This window comes from Aphis gossypii, chromosome X (genome assembly GCF_020184175.1).
Source record: "Aphis gossypii isolate Hap1 chromosome X, ASM2018417v2, whole genome shotgun sequence".
Lineage (NCBI taxonomy): Eukaryota > Metazoa > Arthropoda > Insecta > Hemiptera > Aphididae > Aphis > Aphis gossypii.
In genome coordinates this window covers 41827241-41846246 of record NC_065533.1, presented here as the reverse complement: position 1 = coordinate 41846246, position 19006 = coordinate 41827241, and the positions used below count along the sequence as shown (strand labels likewise).

At 25.1% G+C, this 19006-nt stretch overlaps 3 protein-coding genes and 1 long non-coding RNA gene across 8 annotated transcripts; 2 read left to right on the top strand and 2 right to left on the bottom strand.

Moving 5' to 3' along the window:
- Positions 1-349: 349 nt before the first annotated feature.
- Positions 350-9087, top strand: LOC114125101 (uncharacterized). Its single transcript, XM_050206022.1, has 21 exons — positions 350-514; positions 3620-3777; positions 4059-4115; positions 4286-4405; positions 4734-4997; positions 5129-5254; positions 5351-5413; positions 5490-5546; positions 5616-5675; positions 5750-5788; positions 6416-6472; positions 6538-6576; positions 6660-6716; positions 6900-6953; positions 7176-7232; positions 7316-7372; positions 7542-7595; positions 7681-7737; positions 7815-7862; positions 8056-8184; positions 8812-9087. Exons 1-21 carry the CDS (start codon positions 427-429, stop codon positions 8893-8895), a joined length of 1725 nt encoding a protein of 574 aa, XP_050061979.1. The 5' UTR covers positions 350-426; the 3' UTR covers positions 8896-9087.
- Positions 9088-9340: 253 nt separating this feature from the next.
- On the bottom strand, positions 9341-12706 carry LOC114125105 (pleckstrin homology domain-containing family M member 1). Its single transcript, XM_027988601.2, has 8 exons — positions 12389-12706; positions 11455-12318; positions 11310-11363; positions 11129-11247; positions 10818-11037; positions 10602-10733; positions 10368-10538; positions 9341-9612 (listed from the first exon to the last, which is right to left on the bottom strand). Exons 1-8 carry the CDS (start codon positions 12704-12706, stop codon positions 9481-9483), a joined length of 2010 nt encoding a protein of 669 aa, XP_027844402.2. The 3' UTR covers positions 9341-9480.
- On the bottom strand, positions 12706-15932 carry LOC114125106 (threonylcarbamoyl-AMP synthase). Of its 4 annotated transcripts, none has more exons than XM_050206019.1 (3): positions 15786-15932; positions 13459-13515; positions 12706-13384 (listed from the first exon to the last, which is right to left on the bottom strand). In XM_050206019.1, the coding sequence occupies exons 1-3, from the start codon at positions 15812-15814 to the stop codon at positions 12706-12708; spliced, it is 765 nt and encodes a 254-aa protein (XP_050061976.1). In that variant the 5' UTR covers positions 15815-15932. The 4 variants fall into 4 exon arrangements, with proteins under 4 accessions (XP_050061976.1, XP_050061978.1, XP_027844405.1 ...); XM_050206021.1 differs by lacking the exon at positions 15786-15932 and adding an exon at positions 15500-15705; XM_027988604.2 differs by having other exon boundaries at positions 12706-13515; positions 15790-15920.
- Positions 15933-16135: 203 nt separating this feature from the next.
- LOC126552805 (uncharacterized) lies at positions 16136-18373 on the top strand. Of its 2 annotated transcripts, none has more exons than XR_007606250.1 (3): positions 16136-16326; positions 17817-17915; positions 17990-18373. It is a non-coding gene; the product is annotated as an uncharacterized LOC126552805 (long non-coding RNA). The 2 variants fall into 2 exon arrangements; XR_007606249.1 differs by having other exon boundaries at positions 16136-16330.
- The last annotated feature ends 633 nt before the right edge of the window (positions 18374-19006 follow it).

Sequence of the window (19006 nt, the reverse complement as noted above, 5' to 3'; positions counted from 1 at the left end):
AATAATTTTCAAAATGTAAAAATAGGGAGGGTCGCTAAAAGACACTCTGCTCCCCCTCCGAATGGCGCCAAATAATAATAGTGTTGTGTCGAATAATAATTTAAAATTCTATTTCTGATAGTATACAATCAATCAAAAAATCGGCCTTTATACGCAGCCGTTTTAACTCATTAACGTAATTAAACAACATAGAGCATCGTAGGCGGGTACTGTATGTATAATGTATATATATTATTAGCCACGATGGTCACAACAGTCGCATTTACATCGTCCTTTGCGGTCATCGGCGGTTTGAAACTCCTTGCGGAGACTGTCACCAATGCAACTCCGGTGCTCGCAATTCGTTCGTCATCGTTACCGTTGTCAAGACAGTTGTAGGTATTCATATTTTCACAACGTTCATTTTGTCTCTACGTCGAATTCGGGATGGAAGAAAATTCGAAAGTTGAATTTGTTACGATGAACTGGTGCTGTTATTTGTTGCAAATAGTTGTGTCTCTATTAGCTATAATCGGTAAGAATGCAATATTAGTATAATTACAGTTATAATTGTTATTTTTATACACAATATATTTTATTAAAAAATTGTATTTTATCTAAGATGAGTACAATTATAATTATTCACTCGTTATATGAATAATATTACATTATAACTTACTTATTTATTCTTGTTGTAAAGTTACTAGTGATCAAAGCTTGGAATATAGGTATTGTGTATAAAATAATAAAAATATATGCTTTCATATAAATTGTTAACGAAAGTATAGGCACTAAATTTTACTGTAGGTGGTTATTACACGATTGAGCAAAATGCCTACATCTGAAAAAAAATGTCTGTATATTTTTGCCGACTTGTATAGGCGTAAATTTTATTCTATTTTTAATTAAAGATTTTAATCCTTAGATTAAAGAATCTGTATTCATGATTTCTAGAGGTTGAATTTTTCGTATTACCTATATTTATATTAGTTTAACGGTTGAATGCCAGCTTGAATAATAATTAAAATTATATTTTACGAAGATCTAATAAAATAACACCAAGAAATTATTTAACCTACGGTCTTCTTAATAAAAAAATAAATTACTAATATAGGAAGAATAGTAAGATGTATTATGTTTAATAAAATATCATTAAAGTATTGGTTGATTATCGTATATATATAGTGTTGTACCATATTCATGCATGATATTTAAACATAATAACATTATTGATATTAAAACTATTAACTAGGTTAAATGTTAAACGTTAATATTATTTAAGTAAATAAGTGATAGGAATAGTCAAAAGACAAATTGGAGTCCTTCAGTGATGAATAATGATCGTTTGATGCAATCACCCGTGGTACTGTTGGATAATACAGTAAATATTGTGTTACCTTTTAAAAATCATTGTGCGTTTTAAATAGTGTACGTCTAAAGCGATTGACGTATACTTACCACAAAGTAGCGCCAAACTCGTGGCTCGTTACTCCACAACTATTATAGTGTGTGTGTGTGTGTGTATGTGTTGACCATACGCGATTTATTTTTGGATTCTTCAGTTGTTTGTGTGATATACAAGAAGTAGGTTTTTCAAACAATCATTTTGAGTGTGTGTTGTGTACGCTGATTTTAGGTTTTTCGTGAGTACCTACCTACATTTGTGTTTTGATATTTCAACCTTAGTACGGTTTTAGATTCTTAACGAAGTGATGAATGTATTGATTTTACAATGATGTTTTTTTTTTGCTTTTGTGACATGCTGTACAACCTAACCTACTTGTCGAAATAATGCTTCAATTTTAGCCTTTAGGTATACTTCGTTAGTGGTTTCCGATGGAAAAGTGAATGTTTTTAGTGTATTATAAAAGTCAAAAATAAATTTTCCTATTTTCCAGTATTTACAAAAAGATCGGGAAAAACAAAAAAAAAGTGACGGAAAAAATAGGAATTTTGACGCTAAATCAGTTTTCGACAAAATCGATTTTTATATAGTTATAACTTAAAAACTAATATTATCTAAATTAATTTTATATTTTGACTTTTATTGAGCTATTTATAGATAACTGAAATTTTCGATTTTTCTAAATATTTTTTTTAAAAGTATCGATCAAAAAATTTTGAGTGCACACTGCATAAAATTTAATACAAGGATTCTTTTAAGTTGTTTTTATTGTAGTTAAAAAAAATCAAAAACCACTAGTCAAAACTTTTTTTTTATAAGCGTTAAAAATGCTTGTATCGAGCATTATATCTAATGCTGATATTATCAATATCAGTGATGTATTTAAGGTTAAAAAATTCAAAGTTTTCCTTCAGGTAGGTATAGAGAAAACTAGAAGCATTATTATAGGAAAAATTTTAGTGCGTTTGAATTTTAAAATTTTTACGAAATTGCGTAACGATAACGATTTATCCTCAAACGATTTTATACATTTTGTTATTATTCAAAAAATATAAATCGTAGATACTTGAAAATTTCACCAGTTAAAACAAAATTTTGATTTTGAATTTTAGTCTTCAGTGTGTCATATTATAGTTGCATATTCCAATAAGTATACTAAGAGAAAATATAATTATTTAATAGCTCGAGAATCTTAAAATTTTTAATTAATCCTAGATTAGCTGAAGTTTTGCTCCCCGAGGGACAAATGTATTTATATTTTAACGATATCTTATTTAACTCATTTCAACAAATTTCGTTAAAAATTGATTTAAACATTATATAATTAATAAAAAAAGTGTGATTAAAAAAATTTAATTCTTAACTGAAATAATTATTATAGAATATGAGTACTTATTTTATGTTACATTGAGGTGTGCTGTATCATGCACAATATTGAAACATAATAACATTATTGATATTAAAACTATATTAACTAGGTTAAGTAAACATGTTTGTATTTATTGAAATGTATGTAGTATTAAGGCGGCTTAATCAATAAGTTTTTTTTAGCACAACTGAAACTAGGTTAAATGATTATTATATTATATAAGTGAATAAGTGGTAGGAATAGACAAATTATTTTTGGAGTCCTTCAATGGTGATCGATTGATGCAGTCACCTGTGGTACTATACGGTTAATACAGTAAATAAAGTGTTACCTTTTAATAATTATTACCTATGTGTTTTAAATAGTGTTGGTCTGAAATGATCGGCATTTAAGAAAAATGATAATGATCTATCATTGAATTCTTTTGAACACATCCATAATAGTGATTTACTCAATTAGTATAATTACCACAGGGCACTACACTTGACACCTACTTTCTTAATATATTACATACTGCAGAGTGATTTTTTTAATGTATTCCCACACATTTTATTTACGAGCTGCATGTCTTGACCTATAATTTTATAAATAATGTTGCTTTGCTTATTTTTATAATAAACTATATTATATTTATTTATTTTATTTTTATTTATTCTTCAAAAAGATAATGAGCCCCACTGGACATGTTCGTGTGGGGGTCCATAATATATTATATATATATAGGATTATTAAATAAAATATTGTGTTTAGAATATTAATGTAGTATAAATACCTACAACCAACTTTTATCAAGAGGTTGAATAATGAAATTATAATAATTAGAAAAATGTCCACATTAATTATACTTATTCTATTACATTTTTCAGCGTTGAAAATAATTTACTTTTTCATAAAACGTAGATATACAAAAACATTGGTAGTTAACCAAAATCCTACAGAAGAGAGTGAAACTCATGCAAGTAGGGAAAATGTGTTAAATGGATCTTCGTCAGAGAGCTTAAATGTAGAACTCGAAAAAAAATGTGTAATTATAACTAAGCATTATTATTTTGTATCTAATTAAACTTGGGTACCTATACCTATTTAAATTTACAAATTAAGTATTTATAATTTGTTTTGTGTGTAAAAGTTATTCAAATTATACAAATTAATTTCTTTCTACTAAATCATTTATATCTGATAATTAGTAATAACTAATAACACTAATAGCCAATGTAATAGATATATCTAATTATTACATTATGAACCTACAAGTATCTAGTTATACTATATAAATTTTTAATTTTATTGTATTGTTTTTTGTAGGAATTATTATGTCAATCGGATAAAAATGAAGAACCATCGGAAGTATTATGCATAAATGTATTGAACAAATTTAAATTTATTGTAGTTTATAAATATTGATATTATTAATAGTAGACAGTGGTCACAAAAATTAAAAAAGAAATATTAAACGGAAAATAATATGATATTTCTTTTATGTTTTTGTGATACCGTTTATTATTAATAATTGTATATAATATTTTTTTCAGGATTCTGAGTCATCGAAATTCATTCACACGGAAGATGATTTGGACCTGGATTATCTATTAAGAGACTTAATAAATTTTGATACAACTTCGGAGATAGTAATTGGACAACCTAACCCGGAAGTTAGTTATTTTGAATTTTTGAATTACCTATATTATTAATTTGTAATAATACAAATAAGTTTTTAGTTATTAAATCCTGATTAGAATTACGAGTTGATATAAGAAACTATGTACTATGCAAGTAACTAAGTACTTATTAAAAATAATTAACAAATTAAAATGTTTAACATTGGGACATTATTATTTTTATTTATGTATTTAATTACCTGCTAGGTAATTGTTATATGTTATTACACATTATTTAACATTTAGGTATGGATATAAATTTATATTAATTCGTGTAAAAAATATTGTAACTAAAATAATTGTATCCATTGTTTGTCTATAGAAATTTATGGATAAAGATGACACTGTTTATAATGGTTACGGTTCTACTGAAGATGAAATGCCGGAATTTAAGCATAGTAAAAAATTTCACGATGTTTTGAACACTTGCATACCAAATTCTGATTCACGTTCAACAATTATTTCGTGGAAATCTTGTAATAAAGATATCGACTACTCTGAATCGGACTATGTAAACAATTTGTCCTCAGAAAATCAAAAAATACATCAACCGCTAAATCTATGCATAAAAGACAATAAAAATGAAGTATGTTTAAGTTTTCAATGAACCTAATTATATAATATCTACTGATTTAAGTGTTTTGTTTTAATTAATAATTTATGTTTAAATAAGATGTGAATAAAACAAATATATTTGTATTTATTAAATATTTTTAGACGGAAACAAATATAAAAAACACTAAAACATTTTTCACGGACAGAAAATATAAAAATACAAGAGACACTAGAGACATATTAATGATAAATTCTGAACATAGTTCTGTACCAATTGAAGATGAACAAGTAAGATAAAAATATTGTTAACTATAATTCATAAAAAAAACTATATGAATAACTGATTAAGTTTTAAGTGTAACTTTAATTTCTTAAATGCTTCAGAATATTTTAAAAGTATGGAATAAATTGAAGAAACAGTATGATATTTTGATGAACACTAAAATAGTATATAAATATTACTATTCAATATACTGCACTTTTTAAGACAATTCTATACTTACTATTTTTTTTATTTTTGTAGCACTCATCCATACTATATGACAAATTGAAGAATTTAGACTGTATTTATGATAAAGAAGTATACATACTTATCTATAAACATTACTAAATTAAATATATTAATTTTATTAATTTTTGATTTTTATAGCTGCGTTCCCTAGGTCTAAATGTCCCTGAAAAACTGATATATCATTTGGAAAACATAGAAGTAATAATTTTTTTTTTTATAAATATCAATAAATTGTGTACATTAATTTTTTTTTTTTATAATTATTATTATAGCATGAGCAGAAGCATGAAAACCGTTTGGAAATTACAAAAGTATATACATTTATATATGTTAGCGGTATTGTATGTAGTATGTTATTATATTAAATAACTAGTTATTCTATAAAATTCCTAAATATGCTTGTTAATATGTAAATTACACGGTTTTATTAGTAAGTTAATATATAGAATACCAGTTCACAGTTGGGTTCTTGGCTTTTTGTGAATGTATGAAATTTAGTTCCAATCACTAGGTAAAGTAAAATAATAATGATGATAATAATAATAATGGTTAAGTAAAACTGTAAAAGTTTGTATACTAATAAATAAATTGTAATTTGTAAAAATAATAATTTAATAATTGTAATAAATCAACATTTTATAAATCAGAATCGACTTTTTCAAAATGAATATTTATATTTTATATATATAGATTCAATAATAGTTTTAAATGCATTAAATAAATCACTATAGTTTATAAAATATCTAGTTAGTATGTAGAATAACTAATTCAAGAATGTATTTATGGATTCATTCAATACATTAACTGAAAGTATATGTAATTCTATAAAATTACATAAGAGAATTTCATACATTAACGCTCACATATAATATAATATAATATGTACATTGCATTAATAAATAATTATTTGAATTTAATTAAATTTATAACTATTTTAGCTCTCTATTATAAACCACAATGAATTTGAGAATAAAGATAATTTGGAGAATGTAAAAGTACGTTATATTAAAATAAATATCAATTTATAAATCAATAATCATTTATTTTTTTATTATTATAGCATGAATTGGAGAGTGAAGGCTGTTCGGATAACACTGAAGTATATATTTATAAATATTTGAATATTATATTAATAAATACCTACATATACAATTTAAATTTTTTATTTTATAACTATTGTAGCTCTCAATTACAAATCATAATGAATCGGAGAATGAAAACAATATGGATAAAATAAAAGTATAAATCTTTAATAACTGCGTTAAAAAATACCTATACAATTTAAATTTTTTATTTTAAAATTATTCTAGCCCTTTACTAATTATCATAATTAATTGAAGGCTGACTATATAAAATAAATAAATATAAATTATAATATATAAATTTTAATGAATTAAATACATAAATGTTCTATTATTTTAGAGCTCTTTAAATGAAGATGAACTGGTGCTTGAAAACAATTTGGAGACAACTGAAGTATACTTTTATAAATATATAAAACTAGTTTATAAAATATAAATATACTAATTAGTTTTTTTTTTATATAACTGTTATAGCTCTCCGATATAAATCAAAATGAATGGGAGAATGAAGACAATTTGAATAATACAGAAGTATATATTAATAAATATTTTAATATTATATTAATAAATACCTACATACACAATTTAAATTATATTATATTATATTATATTATAGCTCTCCGATATAAATCAAAATGAATGGGAGAATGAAGACAATTTGGATAATACAGAAGTATATATTAATAAATATTTTAATATTATATTAATAAATACCTACATATACAATTTAAATTTTTTATTTTATAACTATTGTAGCTTTCAATTACAAATCATAATGAATCGGAGAATGAAAACAATATGGATAAAACAAAAGTATAAATCTTTAATTACTGCATTAAAAAATACCTATACAATTTAAATTTTTTATTTTATAATTATTTTAGCCCTTTACTAATTATCATAATTAATTGAAGGCTGACTATATAAAATAAATAAATATAAATTTTAATGAATTAAATACATAAATATTCTATTATTTTAGAGCTCTTTAAATGAAGATGAACTGATGCTTGAAAACAATTTGGAGACAACTGAAGTATACTTTTATAAATATAAATAACATTAAATTAAATAAGTAAATACATTTTTTTATTTATTTTTTTTTTTCATAACTATTATAGATGTCTTCTATAATTCAAGGTGAATCAATATATGAATATAATTTGGAGAGTCCACAAGTAAATACCATATTTATATAAAATATTAATATTAATAAATTTAGTATATTTACATTATTTTATTTTTATTATTTTAGATGTCCTCCTTAAATAATGACAAAAGCATTTCTGGTATCGATAGTCCTGTAAGTATACTTTAAATTAGAATGAGTTATAACTTTATAAGTATATGAAACAAATGTTAAAGATAATTATATTACATAAAATGTTGAAATATTTTTAATTTTTAAATTTATAGTATACTGTTATTTGAAACATTAAAGCCTTTCCAAATTTAAATTAAGTGTTTATAAAAATAAGTTTAACATTACTTTGTAGATTATCAACTGTATTCATGATTATGAGGTTCAAGGTATCACAGACTTGAACAGTACTTCTTCAACTGAAGTCACAGAATCATTACCGAGTCCCATACATCAAACCATCAATTCAATTGATGATATTCGGGTAAGCATATCACAATTATACACTTCACAATTTTGATAAGATTTGTAACGTTAATATCTGTTACATAATCCTAATTTGTTAATATAGTTAAGATCATTTTATGTACTCAATTATTTAATACTAAAAATCTAAAAAATAATTAATTAATCTTATTATATAGGGTTGTTAAAATATGACAAGAGACAATGAAATAAAACAATGAAATGTTTGGTTTTAATTAGAAATGTTTTTATTGTTATTAGATAATAGTTATTTTTTTTAGTTGCTATTTTAACTGCAGTCTATTCTCTTTATTGTTTAGCCTATTGTGTACTAGGGAAGTTACACTGTATAATGGTTTTCGATTCCTTTCTAACGGGTAGATAAAATATGAGTTATAATTTTTTAATAAAAATAAGTTTTTTTAATCCACAAATTTAGATATGTATTTTTATATATTTAAAAATAGCACCATGATTCTTATAGATGATATAATTATTTGTAATAATATAATTAATATTGTAGAGTCAGAAATCTAAATCTAATCAAGTTGGATTTCATTGTCTCTATTTTAAACGGACAATAGTGATAGTAATATAATTCTAGTTAAATTCAGAATTATTATCGTGTTCATGTAATAATTTTCAGTATGTTGAAGACTACAACGATATAAGCTTCTTTGATCCAACATTATCAGATGATGCCATGAATGAAGCTTTCATAGAAGATTAAATAATATTGTATCAAAAAACTCTAACTAGGTAACTTTAATATACAAGATGAATAATTTTATAAAATTCACTATTTTGTTAAATAAGAACAAATGGCAATAATGTAAAAATGTACAAATTCTGAATGTATTTTTATAAGCCATATTTACAATACATGTCTAGTAATATATTAAGTTCTTGTTTTTCTTTTAAATGTATTGAAATTAAATTTAACTAATTTAACACATCAATAACAGTGTAGTAAAAGATACTTCAAATATAATCAATTAATAAAAAAAAAGTTACAACCTAGAAGGAAGACTTCTGACAAATATTAAAAATATTTAAGTGAAACAATAAATAAATTAATATCATAAACAATAATGAACAAAGTTTTAAACAATATTTTAAATTTAAAGTATAGATAATAATAGGTATATAATAAATAAATTAAAAACAATATAATGTAAGATTAAGAAATATCTGTTATTATGGTTAAAAAATAATGATTTTCAATCAAGAAAAAAATTAAAATACAATGATACGAAGAAAAAATAATTATTCTTACTATAATTTTAATTTTTACTAAATTATATTTAACTAACATTTAATCATTTTTATCCTCATCATCACTGTTTGAAGTTTTTTTCATCTTTCTAATTTTGTCTCGTGTACATTTAGGACATACATTTTCTTTTTTATAACAATTACGATGGAATAATGATTTGCAATGGCGACACTAGAAAATAAAATTATAAATTTTATTAAAGTAGTTTGTTATTAATACAAAATGTTGTAGTGAACATTAATATTATTTAAAAAGTAGGATAACGGCTAAAAACCATGGTATACACTATACATATGAGTAGAGGAGAGGGAAGGGGTTAAAATGTTCAATATATCCCGTCAACTTTTTTTTTATTATATAAGAACCTGAAAATGTTTTTATAAAACATAGTATATGTACATTGATTTAATATCTCATTCTTCTATAGGAAATTCCTATATATGCCATACACAATACACAATTACAACAACCTGAATATATGTTCATAGTATGTGTAATATAAAAATAATAAAATATTTTTATTTAAGAGGACGCCTCAAGCAGCCTTAACTAGTCTTACAAACATATAACATAGCCAACTTGTGTTTAACAGTTTTAATTTTGTACAGTAACCTTTAATTATTAAGAGAACTTACTAATTATAAAATTTAAAAGTAAGAAAATAATTTGTAATTTCTTCTCATGGTTTAGTTTTTTATAATATTTTAATTTTTCAGCAAGTTGTGAATACTTTCAAATTGTGGTATTTTAAATACTTATGACTTGTTTGAAAATTTAACCAAATTTAATAATAGGTCAATAGTTCACTCTATTACTAAAGGTTTCTATATAAAATTAGAACTGTTAAACACAAAGTTGCTATATTGTACAATAGTTAGATAGAGAAAACAAATGTGAGTATAGTATCCCTTCAACATTATTCTTACCCGATAATTATCTCCGAAGTCAAATGGATAAATAATTTTGGGGTCACGGCAAATTTCACAGATAAAACCTTTTTGACTGCACACTAAACAATTGAGAACGTGATTTCGACTAGTTTCAATTTTACGTTCAAGAAACTCTAATAAAGTACCCGAATATATTTCTAGAAGGTCCTGAAAAGTATCAAATAAGTTAAAACTATGAACTCTTTGTCTATTTGATTTTAAAGAACTTACGGCAAATGAATATAAGTGAATGTTATTAAAGAAGTACACACGAGGCCATATATCTTTGGATAGTTCATCAATGTTGTAGAATTTGCATGTAGATAAATAGTGGTACAGGTAGTAAATTTGCCATCTTAATTTCTATAGTAAAACATATTAAAATAAAACGTGGATATCAAGAAAAATTGTAATTTTGTAAGTAATCATTTATAATATTATCCTTACTTTTGACTGGTTCATTTCTTTGTTGGCTTTGTACAGCTTATGATGAATACTCCTCATATTAAACAATGGATGGTATTGTATTTCACTTAAAAACGTTGAACTACTGTTAGACACTGGATACCGGTTGAAATCCCAATTGTATAATGTTTTTACAGGTATTGCCCATGTTTCTGATCCAAAACAGTGAACACAATAATAACATGCCGTGAAATTGCACTTACTAAAAATGTAATGATTAAAGCAAACATTATAAAATACGTCTAGTTGTATAATTCATACGGGTGAAACATTAAGTTCACAATTTTACTTACAAATATTCTCCAAAATCGATGCCTATTGTTTCATTGCAACTTTTACACATAAAATCTTGAGAATTTAAGCCAAGTTCCTTTGGAGGTGTAAATAAATATTCCAAATATTGTTTTAAAACCTATCAAATAAAAAAAATTGTAAAAAAAAAAAGAAATACAAATAATAAGTAACAATATTTACATCTAAACTCAAACGTTCGGGATGCATTGACACCTCAACAAAAGATTCATCATCCTGTAAATACGGTTTGAATAATTAGTTAAGTGTTAGATAATTTTTTCAAAACTATTTATAAATTAGTTATTTACAATTCTTTTATATTTACATCATCTAAATTTTCAGGCTCATTGAAATGCTTTTCTTCGATTATTCGAGGGACAGTCAATTGTTTGTATAAATCCTCCATTTTAGGGCTGTCAGATGAACTTTTTACTCTCAAGTTATAGGATTCCAATAATTCATTGAAACTTAGGACATCATATTTGGCTTCTTCATTTGGTAAGCTTTCAGATTTCTGTTCAGTAGTTGGTACTTCTGATGAAACTTCTGATGAAACCACTTCTTTCGTTATCATCTCATTAGGTTTTGTTACTGAAATTTCACAACTAGAAAGGTCTTCTTTTAATACATCAACGGATTGAACATCTTTGGTAAGACTAGATGTTACATAAGAAGTAGAAGGTTGCTTCATTATCAATTGCCATCCAATTTCTTCATCCATCATGATGGGAGGCTTACGCAAAAACTCTGAATCAACAAATGATGAAGATAAAGATGACGTATAGCTTTCTTCTGATTTATTATGATCATTTATCAGTATTGCTTCATCAGTATCATTAACATCTACTGCTTCAGCTATTTGAGGATTATTATTGTGTAATGGGTTATTTTTGAGAGCTGGGGTCCAGTAACCAGCCAACATTAATGTGCTATTGGGCCATGTATTAAGAAGACTCGAGTTCAAAGTGAGTTCAAAATGATACCGATCAATGCTTTCTAATAAAGTAATTATTTTTTCAAAACTTTCATGATCTCGTATAATTGCTGTCTTGTTATAAAATTTTACAATATATCGACGATATTTAACAACAGACATTAAATAACTGCGAAAAACGCAGTCGTTAAGGGTACAGCGAATCCAAGCTCTACATTTTCCCACATCCGTTGTAACATGTTTTAATGAGTTTATCTGAAAACAATTGAAGAAGTTAAAAGTGTTAAAACATTACATACTTAGTAGTTAGTCCATACACACTTACTTGATCAACAACACCGCTTGGAGAGAGTACAAGAAGACAGTGCCAAAAATTGACATCCATAGTTTTGTCTACATCATTACCAATCACTGTCGATAATTGACTGATAAACGTTTCTTTCAGGCCATGTAAGAACAATGCTTCTAGGTTAGCCAATAATCGGTCGGCAACATAGTTGGAACTAGTAACTTTTACTTCACTATCTGAGAACTCTGAATGAAATTCATTTAATCTTTCTTCAAAATAATGTAAAATAGATGCCTTGTTACACTCATCTTTAAGTTCTTTATTACTTATAATTTTTCTTAAAAATTTATTCATTATAATTCCTTTAAACCAAATTTATGTAGTTTCTGTATAGTATTTAAAAGTGCAGATCCTGTTCGTATTACTCTATAGTGATTATTGATTGTTAAGTCAATAATAGTAGAACCTTGGCGTGATTCTAATGAAGAACCAATAGTACCACCATCAAAAATGGCATCTAATTTAGGCCACAAAATTAAAAATTCTATTGGTTTTAAAGTACTAGGTTTGTTACTTTCATTAGCGCTAGTTAAAGCAATTGGTTTCTTCAGATCACTTACAATATTACAAACAAATCCACTGTTTGGTACTCGTATTGCTATATTTGATTCTTCAGGATTTAATGCAATATTTAGGGATGGTGTTCTTTGTAATACGACTGTTACAGGCCCAGGTAATAGTGCATCTAAAAGACCAAAAGGCAAATGACCAATTTTACCCCAATTACCTATATCATTCACATGATGAGTACATATAGCAATAGGTTTTTGAAGATTACGTCCTTTGATGTTGTATAGTTTGCCTATAGCACTTGGATTTTGTGCATCAGTCGCTAGTCCATAAACAGTGTCAGTTGGAAGTGCAACAACACTACCGTCATTAATTAATTTAACAGCTAAAGATACAGCTTGTTGTTCATATTTTTTTATGTCGATTAACTTATTCATTAATATTTGTTTTGGATGTTTAAATCTATAAAACAAGAACTCGATTTTATAAATCCAGTGTTTAAAATGTTTCAAATTTAAATAAAGCATTGGATATACTTAAAATATATATGAAACAAACATTTTTGTTGTTTATATTGGCATTCATAGGCAAACCTGAAACAGAAAAAATACATTAGGTTAACACATTAAAATATGTTATATTGATAAAAGATAATTATTTATTATTTGTTATTTGTACAATACTCATAATATTATTATATTGATTAAAAATTCAGGCAATTCTGAAAATATTTTCAGTAAGTATTTAGGAATAACATATTATTTCATGGATAAATTATAATAATCACTTAGATATTTCAATAAAATAAATGAAAATATAATGTATATTAATTTACTAAAAGATTTTTTAAAAGCTATTTTATAGTATCAAGTCAACATCATTAACAATAATTAAATAAACTACTTTAGAATGTAAATTATTTTAAATTGTAAAATAAATTTTTAATTTGATCATTTTATAATAAGTCCACAAATCACAAAAATACAATATCATATAATACTATATAAATATAATGATTTAGACTTTAGACAATTTCAAAAAGTCAGCCCGTTTTTCATTAAATCAACAATATGAAAATCATAAAAATTGTATTATTTCCTGAAAATTAAAGACTAGTAAAATTTAAATTTAAATCATGTCTAATATACCTAACCTATGTATTGACATGACTTACAACACACTCAACCTTTGATTGTAATCTAGCAACAGCTATAGAGTATGACAAAACACTACTAAAATAGTTATTGACATTAATATTTTATAGAAATTGATAAAGTTATCCTAATAATTACCTTTGATCCAATAATCTAGGTATATATTAAAAACTTTATAACTTATGATATTTACCTAATATTTTTTATGTTTAGATAATAGCTTATTTTAATTTGATTAATTAGATTTTGAGGTACAGCATATACATAGGTACATATAGGTAATAGGTATGCACTTATAAAAGTTAAATGTCTCAATACTTTTTGTTTATTTAAAACAAAAAATATCAAATTATACATGCAATAAGCAACTTCTATCAGAATTGACAAAAGCAATGTTTAAAACTACCTATTACAACAATAAAATTAGATAGGTCAATAATTCAAACTAACACAAACCGAGATGATATGATAGATAATATACACTAATATAAAAAAATTTACATAATATATTAGGTATATAAATTATTATACCTTTCAAATAAATAGATTTTATTAAAATTAAATTTATAAGGAAATTTAATAAATACTGTGTACATAAAAAAAAAAATCAAGTTAATCATTAATCATTCATTAGTTGCAAAATATTTTGTTACATTAGTGGTTGTGTGAAGTATAATATTACATTTGTAGTTAAATACAATTTACTGTAACTACCACAAAAAAATTATTATCATAATTATAAACCTACTAGATAAGTACCCAATGGAAACCAAAATTAATTAATTATAAAAATTTTATAGATAATATTTAACAAAACAAAAAAAATTGATACAATTACCTTTGAAATATAATAATTGATTGAGATAAAAAAAAAAAAAAAGTAGCCATCTATTTACTTAATGTCTCCATAAATAAATTGTTTATGACCTTGGTACAAAAGTTACATGGTTAGCGACCAAGGGTATATACATAATATATCAGTTGAATTCAGTACCTACTAGTATAATAGGATTTATAAAAATATCTAACTCTAAAGCTGAGTCTATAAAGAGACAATAAACTATAGAAAAATAGTGATTATATTTTTAGAAACAATTTGAATAGTCCCATCCGTGATGGGATAATCTATTTTTATTAACTATTTTACAAATGATACTCATAAACAGCATATGACTGTCGAAACTAATTGTTGGCACTGACGTCTACGATATTTAATAAATATTTAGGCTAACACTATTCACAACGATGGAAGATGAAACGATAATCGAGATGCCTGATCATTAGTATTTACAATGATTTATTTTTTGATGGGATTCGACAATAATTTACGATTGACGGAAATATTTTTAATCCATGTCTAAATCGAAATTGACGAAATCTACTGACAGTAAACTACTAAAAGTATGAAATTTCTTTGATTTACCTATTTCCATAATTCGTCTCAGGATAATTCCACCAATACGTTTCACCGTGCACCGAATCACAACGACCAACAAGTAGGTATGTCGTTTAGATATTGACAAGACGTGACAAGAAGCAAAAACACTCGAATAAGAGTTTTTCTTACTTACCAACCTGGGTTCGGTGACGATAGTTATTAGATTAGAATTGATAACGGTATTGTCATTACGACTCGATGGTTTAAGCCACAATTAAATGCAAATTGTTTAATACCTATGACGTATTGTTATGAATATACGTTTACGTACCTACCGTTGATGCAATTCGAATCGATCATCCGAGGAAAAAATTAAATATCGTGGCCTGAAAATCGTTGTTCTCGACAATATTAGGTCAGAACTTAGGTATTTAGCTCTCGATTACGATATTTTTCACGAAACACACGTCGGGTATTCTAAATGCGATATTATTAAATGATAAAAGAAACAAACGATAAGGCTCTTCGGCGGCGGCCACATGAAGATAACACGGACGACTTCACAGGAGCGTCTAAACACAGAACTGACCCGTGGTGACCTTCTGCGCATGCGCGAGTACTTATCAAGAATTGAAACCTCTTATCACTTTATCAATATAGAATTCAAATAATAACTTAATACATAATAATAACTTACACTTTACAGAGAAATGAGCATAAATATTTAAATTTAAACCCAATAATAAGTTGTTGAGCTTCTACTTAATATAATATAATAATATACCTAATATTATTGTATCATGCATTCATGCATAATATGAATATGTTTACAAAAAAACTGGAAACTGAAAAGTAAATCATACATTTTCATGGTAGGTACGTATTATTTACTGAAGTTAATATAAATAGTTTAATAATTAATACTATATAATAAAAATAAATAAAAACGTTAACATAATGTATTTCATTAAAAATATTTAAATAATAATAATAATAATCAGTCTTTAAACTTCATCAAATAAAAAGTATAAAAGTTAATATAAATAGTTTAATAGTATATAATAAAAATTAATAAAAACATTAACATTATAATAGTGTAATTCACAAAAAAATAATTAAATAATAATAATCAGTCTTTAATCTTTATCAAATAAAATATATAAAAGTAATGTGTCTAGAAAGTATAAAATAGTTTTAATTATTGTTTTTTAAAATATGAATGTTCTACATCTTTCTCCTGCAATATTTTAAATTTTTTATCTAAAAAGGTATCTCGTAGTTCATTGCTTTCAAGTTCCGAAGGTTCAAACAAATCGTTTTCGGGTTTTTTTCGTTTCAATTTGTCGAAAAAAAGTTTGTTTGTGTGGTTATTTTTTTATTAGGTGGATCGTAATTTACTTTGATAAACTCCTTATTTGGTGCAGACTGTTTTGATGTTGCCTCTATAAATGCATTGAGAGCATCTATCTTTTTAATAGCTTCTTTAAGGTGATCAGAATCTTCAATTAAATGGATTTTATTTATTGTGCTCATAGTTTTTTTTTTAAATATTTCATATAAATTTTCATTTTCATTTTTGTTATTTAAAGTTTTCATATGTATTTCTAGTTCTTTTGTATCGTTTGTATCTTTTACATGTTTATTTGTATCATTTAATTCTGAACTGACCATTTTATTTGTGTAATTTTCTTGACTTTGTGCAATAGTATGAATGTGTTTACAAATAATTGATTTTATCGAGTAATCTAGACAAGTGCATTCAAATGTATGAATGCATATTTTACACGTACTACAAACTATTACACAACATATTTCTTCATTATTTTTTTTAACTACATACAATTGATTTGGTGTATGTTCACTATCTACATTCCAGCTATTTGCATCGTTCTTAGTAATATTTAAATTAAGTGAAATACTAGTTAAATGTCTTTTTTTAATCTCCTGTATTCTTGTTGTTGATTTACCCTTTTTTAATTTGATCATTCTTTCTACTTTTTTATCACGTATGAATCGTCTTATTGTCATTATACTTTTATCCAATCTTCCAATCTTACATCCATTTAAGTAATGATATTTTATAGTTTTATGCATTGATTCCAGATGCATATCGCAGTTTATTCCCAGTCCTTTTCTGTAACAATATGCCCATAATGTTGCTCTATTTGCATACATTCGTTCAAAATATAACCCAAAGTCTTTAATTTAAGGACCATTCATCATTTCAATAACAAATTTGTCTAAAATTTTTTTAAAATCAGTTTCACTGGTTATTGTTTGAAGCATTTTTAATGATTTGTAAACTGTTGATTGTTTTTCCTTACACTGAGGTCCAATAATTTTATTTAAATTTTGTTTCCAGACTTTATCGACATGCCATGAACAAAAAATGCGATGTGGAACTGGGCCCATTACAGTTTCCCATGCTGAATAAAAAGTTTCAACTATATCAGTCATGAACGTTTGTGATTTTATTATACCTGTGACATCATAAATTACTGTGAACATAATAGTATATATTTTTGTATCTTTCAGATTAGTATACATGAAACAACATGGAAACCCTGAACCAAAGTCATCGATAACCATTAAGGTAACTAACTCAAAATCATATCCATTAAGTCCATGGGTCCCATCAAGACAAACTACTTTTCCTTGTCCAATTTTTTTTAGCAAGTGTCTTTGTCCTGGGTCCATTATGATTAAACAAAAATCATTTATTTCTAACTTTCCAGTAATATCAATAACTCCTGAAATTCACATAATTATATTTATATGATTTTATATAATTTTAAATATATGTTGCTTACTTTGAATTGTTCTTAATTTTTTAATTTCAATTTCATACTTATTTTTAAATAAAAATTAAATTACATATTAAAATAATGTTATACTTACCTATTCTATTTTGTGTACCTACCAATCTACATTTAAAATAAAATAATTTTGTTGGAAAATTTACCTTGTTTTTTATAGTATTGAACTGGATTGTTATCTCCATGCTCTTTCATTTGTTCAACCCAAATATCCACACTTGTAGAGTCATCTTTATGTAATTGGCCATCCTGAATATTTATATTATATTTTTGCTTGATGTTATGAAGATCAGCTCAAGTAATTAGATCCTTTCTTTTCAAATTTTTTCCAATGCTATCCCTAAAATCATCCAATATTCTACCAATTGTCACACCTTGTGTTAATTTTGCAGTGACTTCATGCTTTTTTATAACTGGTAAACCAATGTGTTGCAATTCATTTTCATGTCCATAATATTCTTTATAAAATATTATATTACAATTGCTTTGGTTTACGGGCTCAAATAATATAATATGACTCGTACAATTTGAGTTGATTTTTTTAGTTCCTTGTGATTTTATTAGCCTTTTGGAATTATCTTTTTCTATATAGGTGCCAGATCGATTACATTCATAGTAAGTTCTACGACCATCATTGCTTATTCTTTTTCCAGTTTGGTGTGAATATTGACAGTTATTTTTTAGTTCATAATTTATTAATCAATTTTGAAAATCTATAATTTAATGTATGATTTTT

Bases quoted from the DNA above. Each gene is read 5' to 3' on its own strand.
- LOC114125105 (XM_027988601.2), bottom strand. From the start codon at position 12,706: ATGAATAAATTTTTAAGAAAAATTATAAGTAATAAAGAACTTAAAGAT. The intron at 11,364-11,454 runs GTAAATATAAAA...CCGTATTTACAG, and splicing joins AGCCTGAAAATTTAGATGAT to GATGATGAATCTTTTGTTGA. The intron at 10,539-10,601 runs GTAAGTTCTTTA...GATACTTTTCAG, and splicing joins TTCACTTATATTCATTTGCC to GACCTTCTAGAAATATATTC.
- LOC114125101 (XM_050206022.1), top strand. From the start codon at position 427: ATGGAAGAAAATTCGAAAGTTGAATTTGTTACGATGAACTGGTGCTGT. The intron at 6,717-6,899 runs GTATAAATCTTT...CTATTATTTTAG, and splicing joins ACAATATGGATAAAATAAAA to AGCTCTTTAAATGAAGATGA. The intron at 7,233-7,315 runs GTATATATTAAT...TAACTATTGTAG, and splicing joins ACAATTTGGATAATACAGAA to CTTTCAATTACAAATCATAA.
- LOC114125106 (XM_050206019.1), bottom strand. From the start codon at position 15,814: ATGATCGATTCGAATTGCATCAACGGTAG. The intron at 13,516-15,785 runs GTACGTAAACGT...TTTCTGTTTCAG, and splicing joins TCGAATTGCATCAACGGTAG to GTTTGCCTATGAATGCCAAT. The intron at 13,385-13,458 runs GTATATCCAATG...CTTGTTTTATAG, and splicing joins TTGTTTCATATATATTTTAA to ATTTAAACATCCAAAACAAA.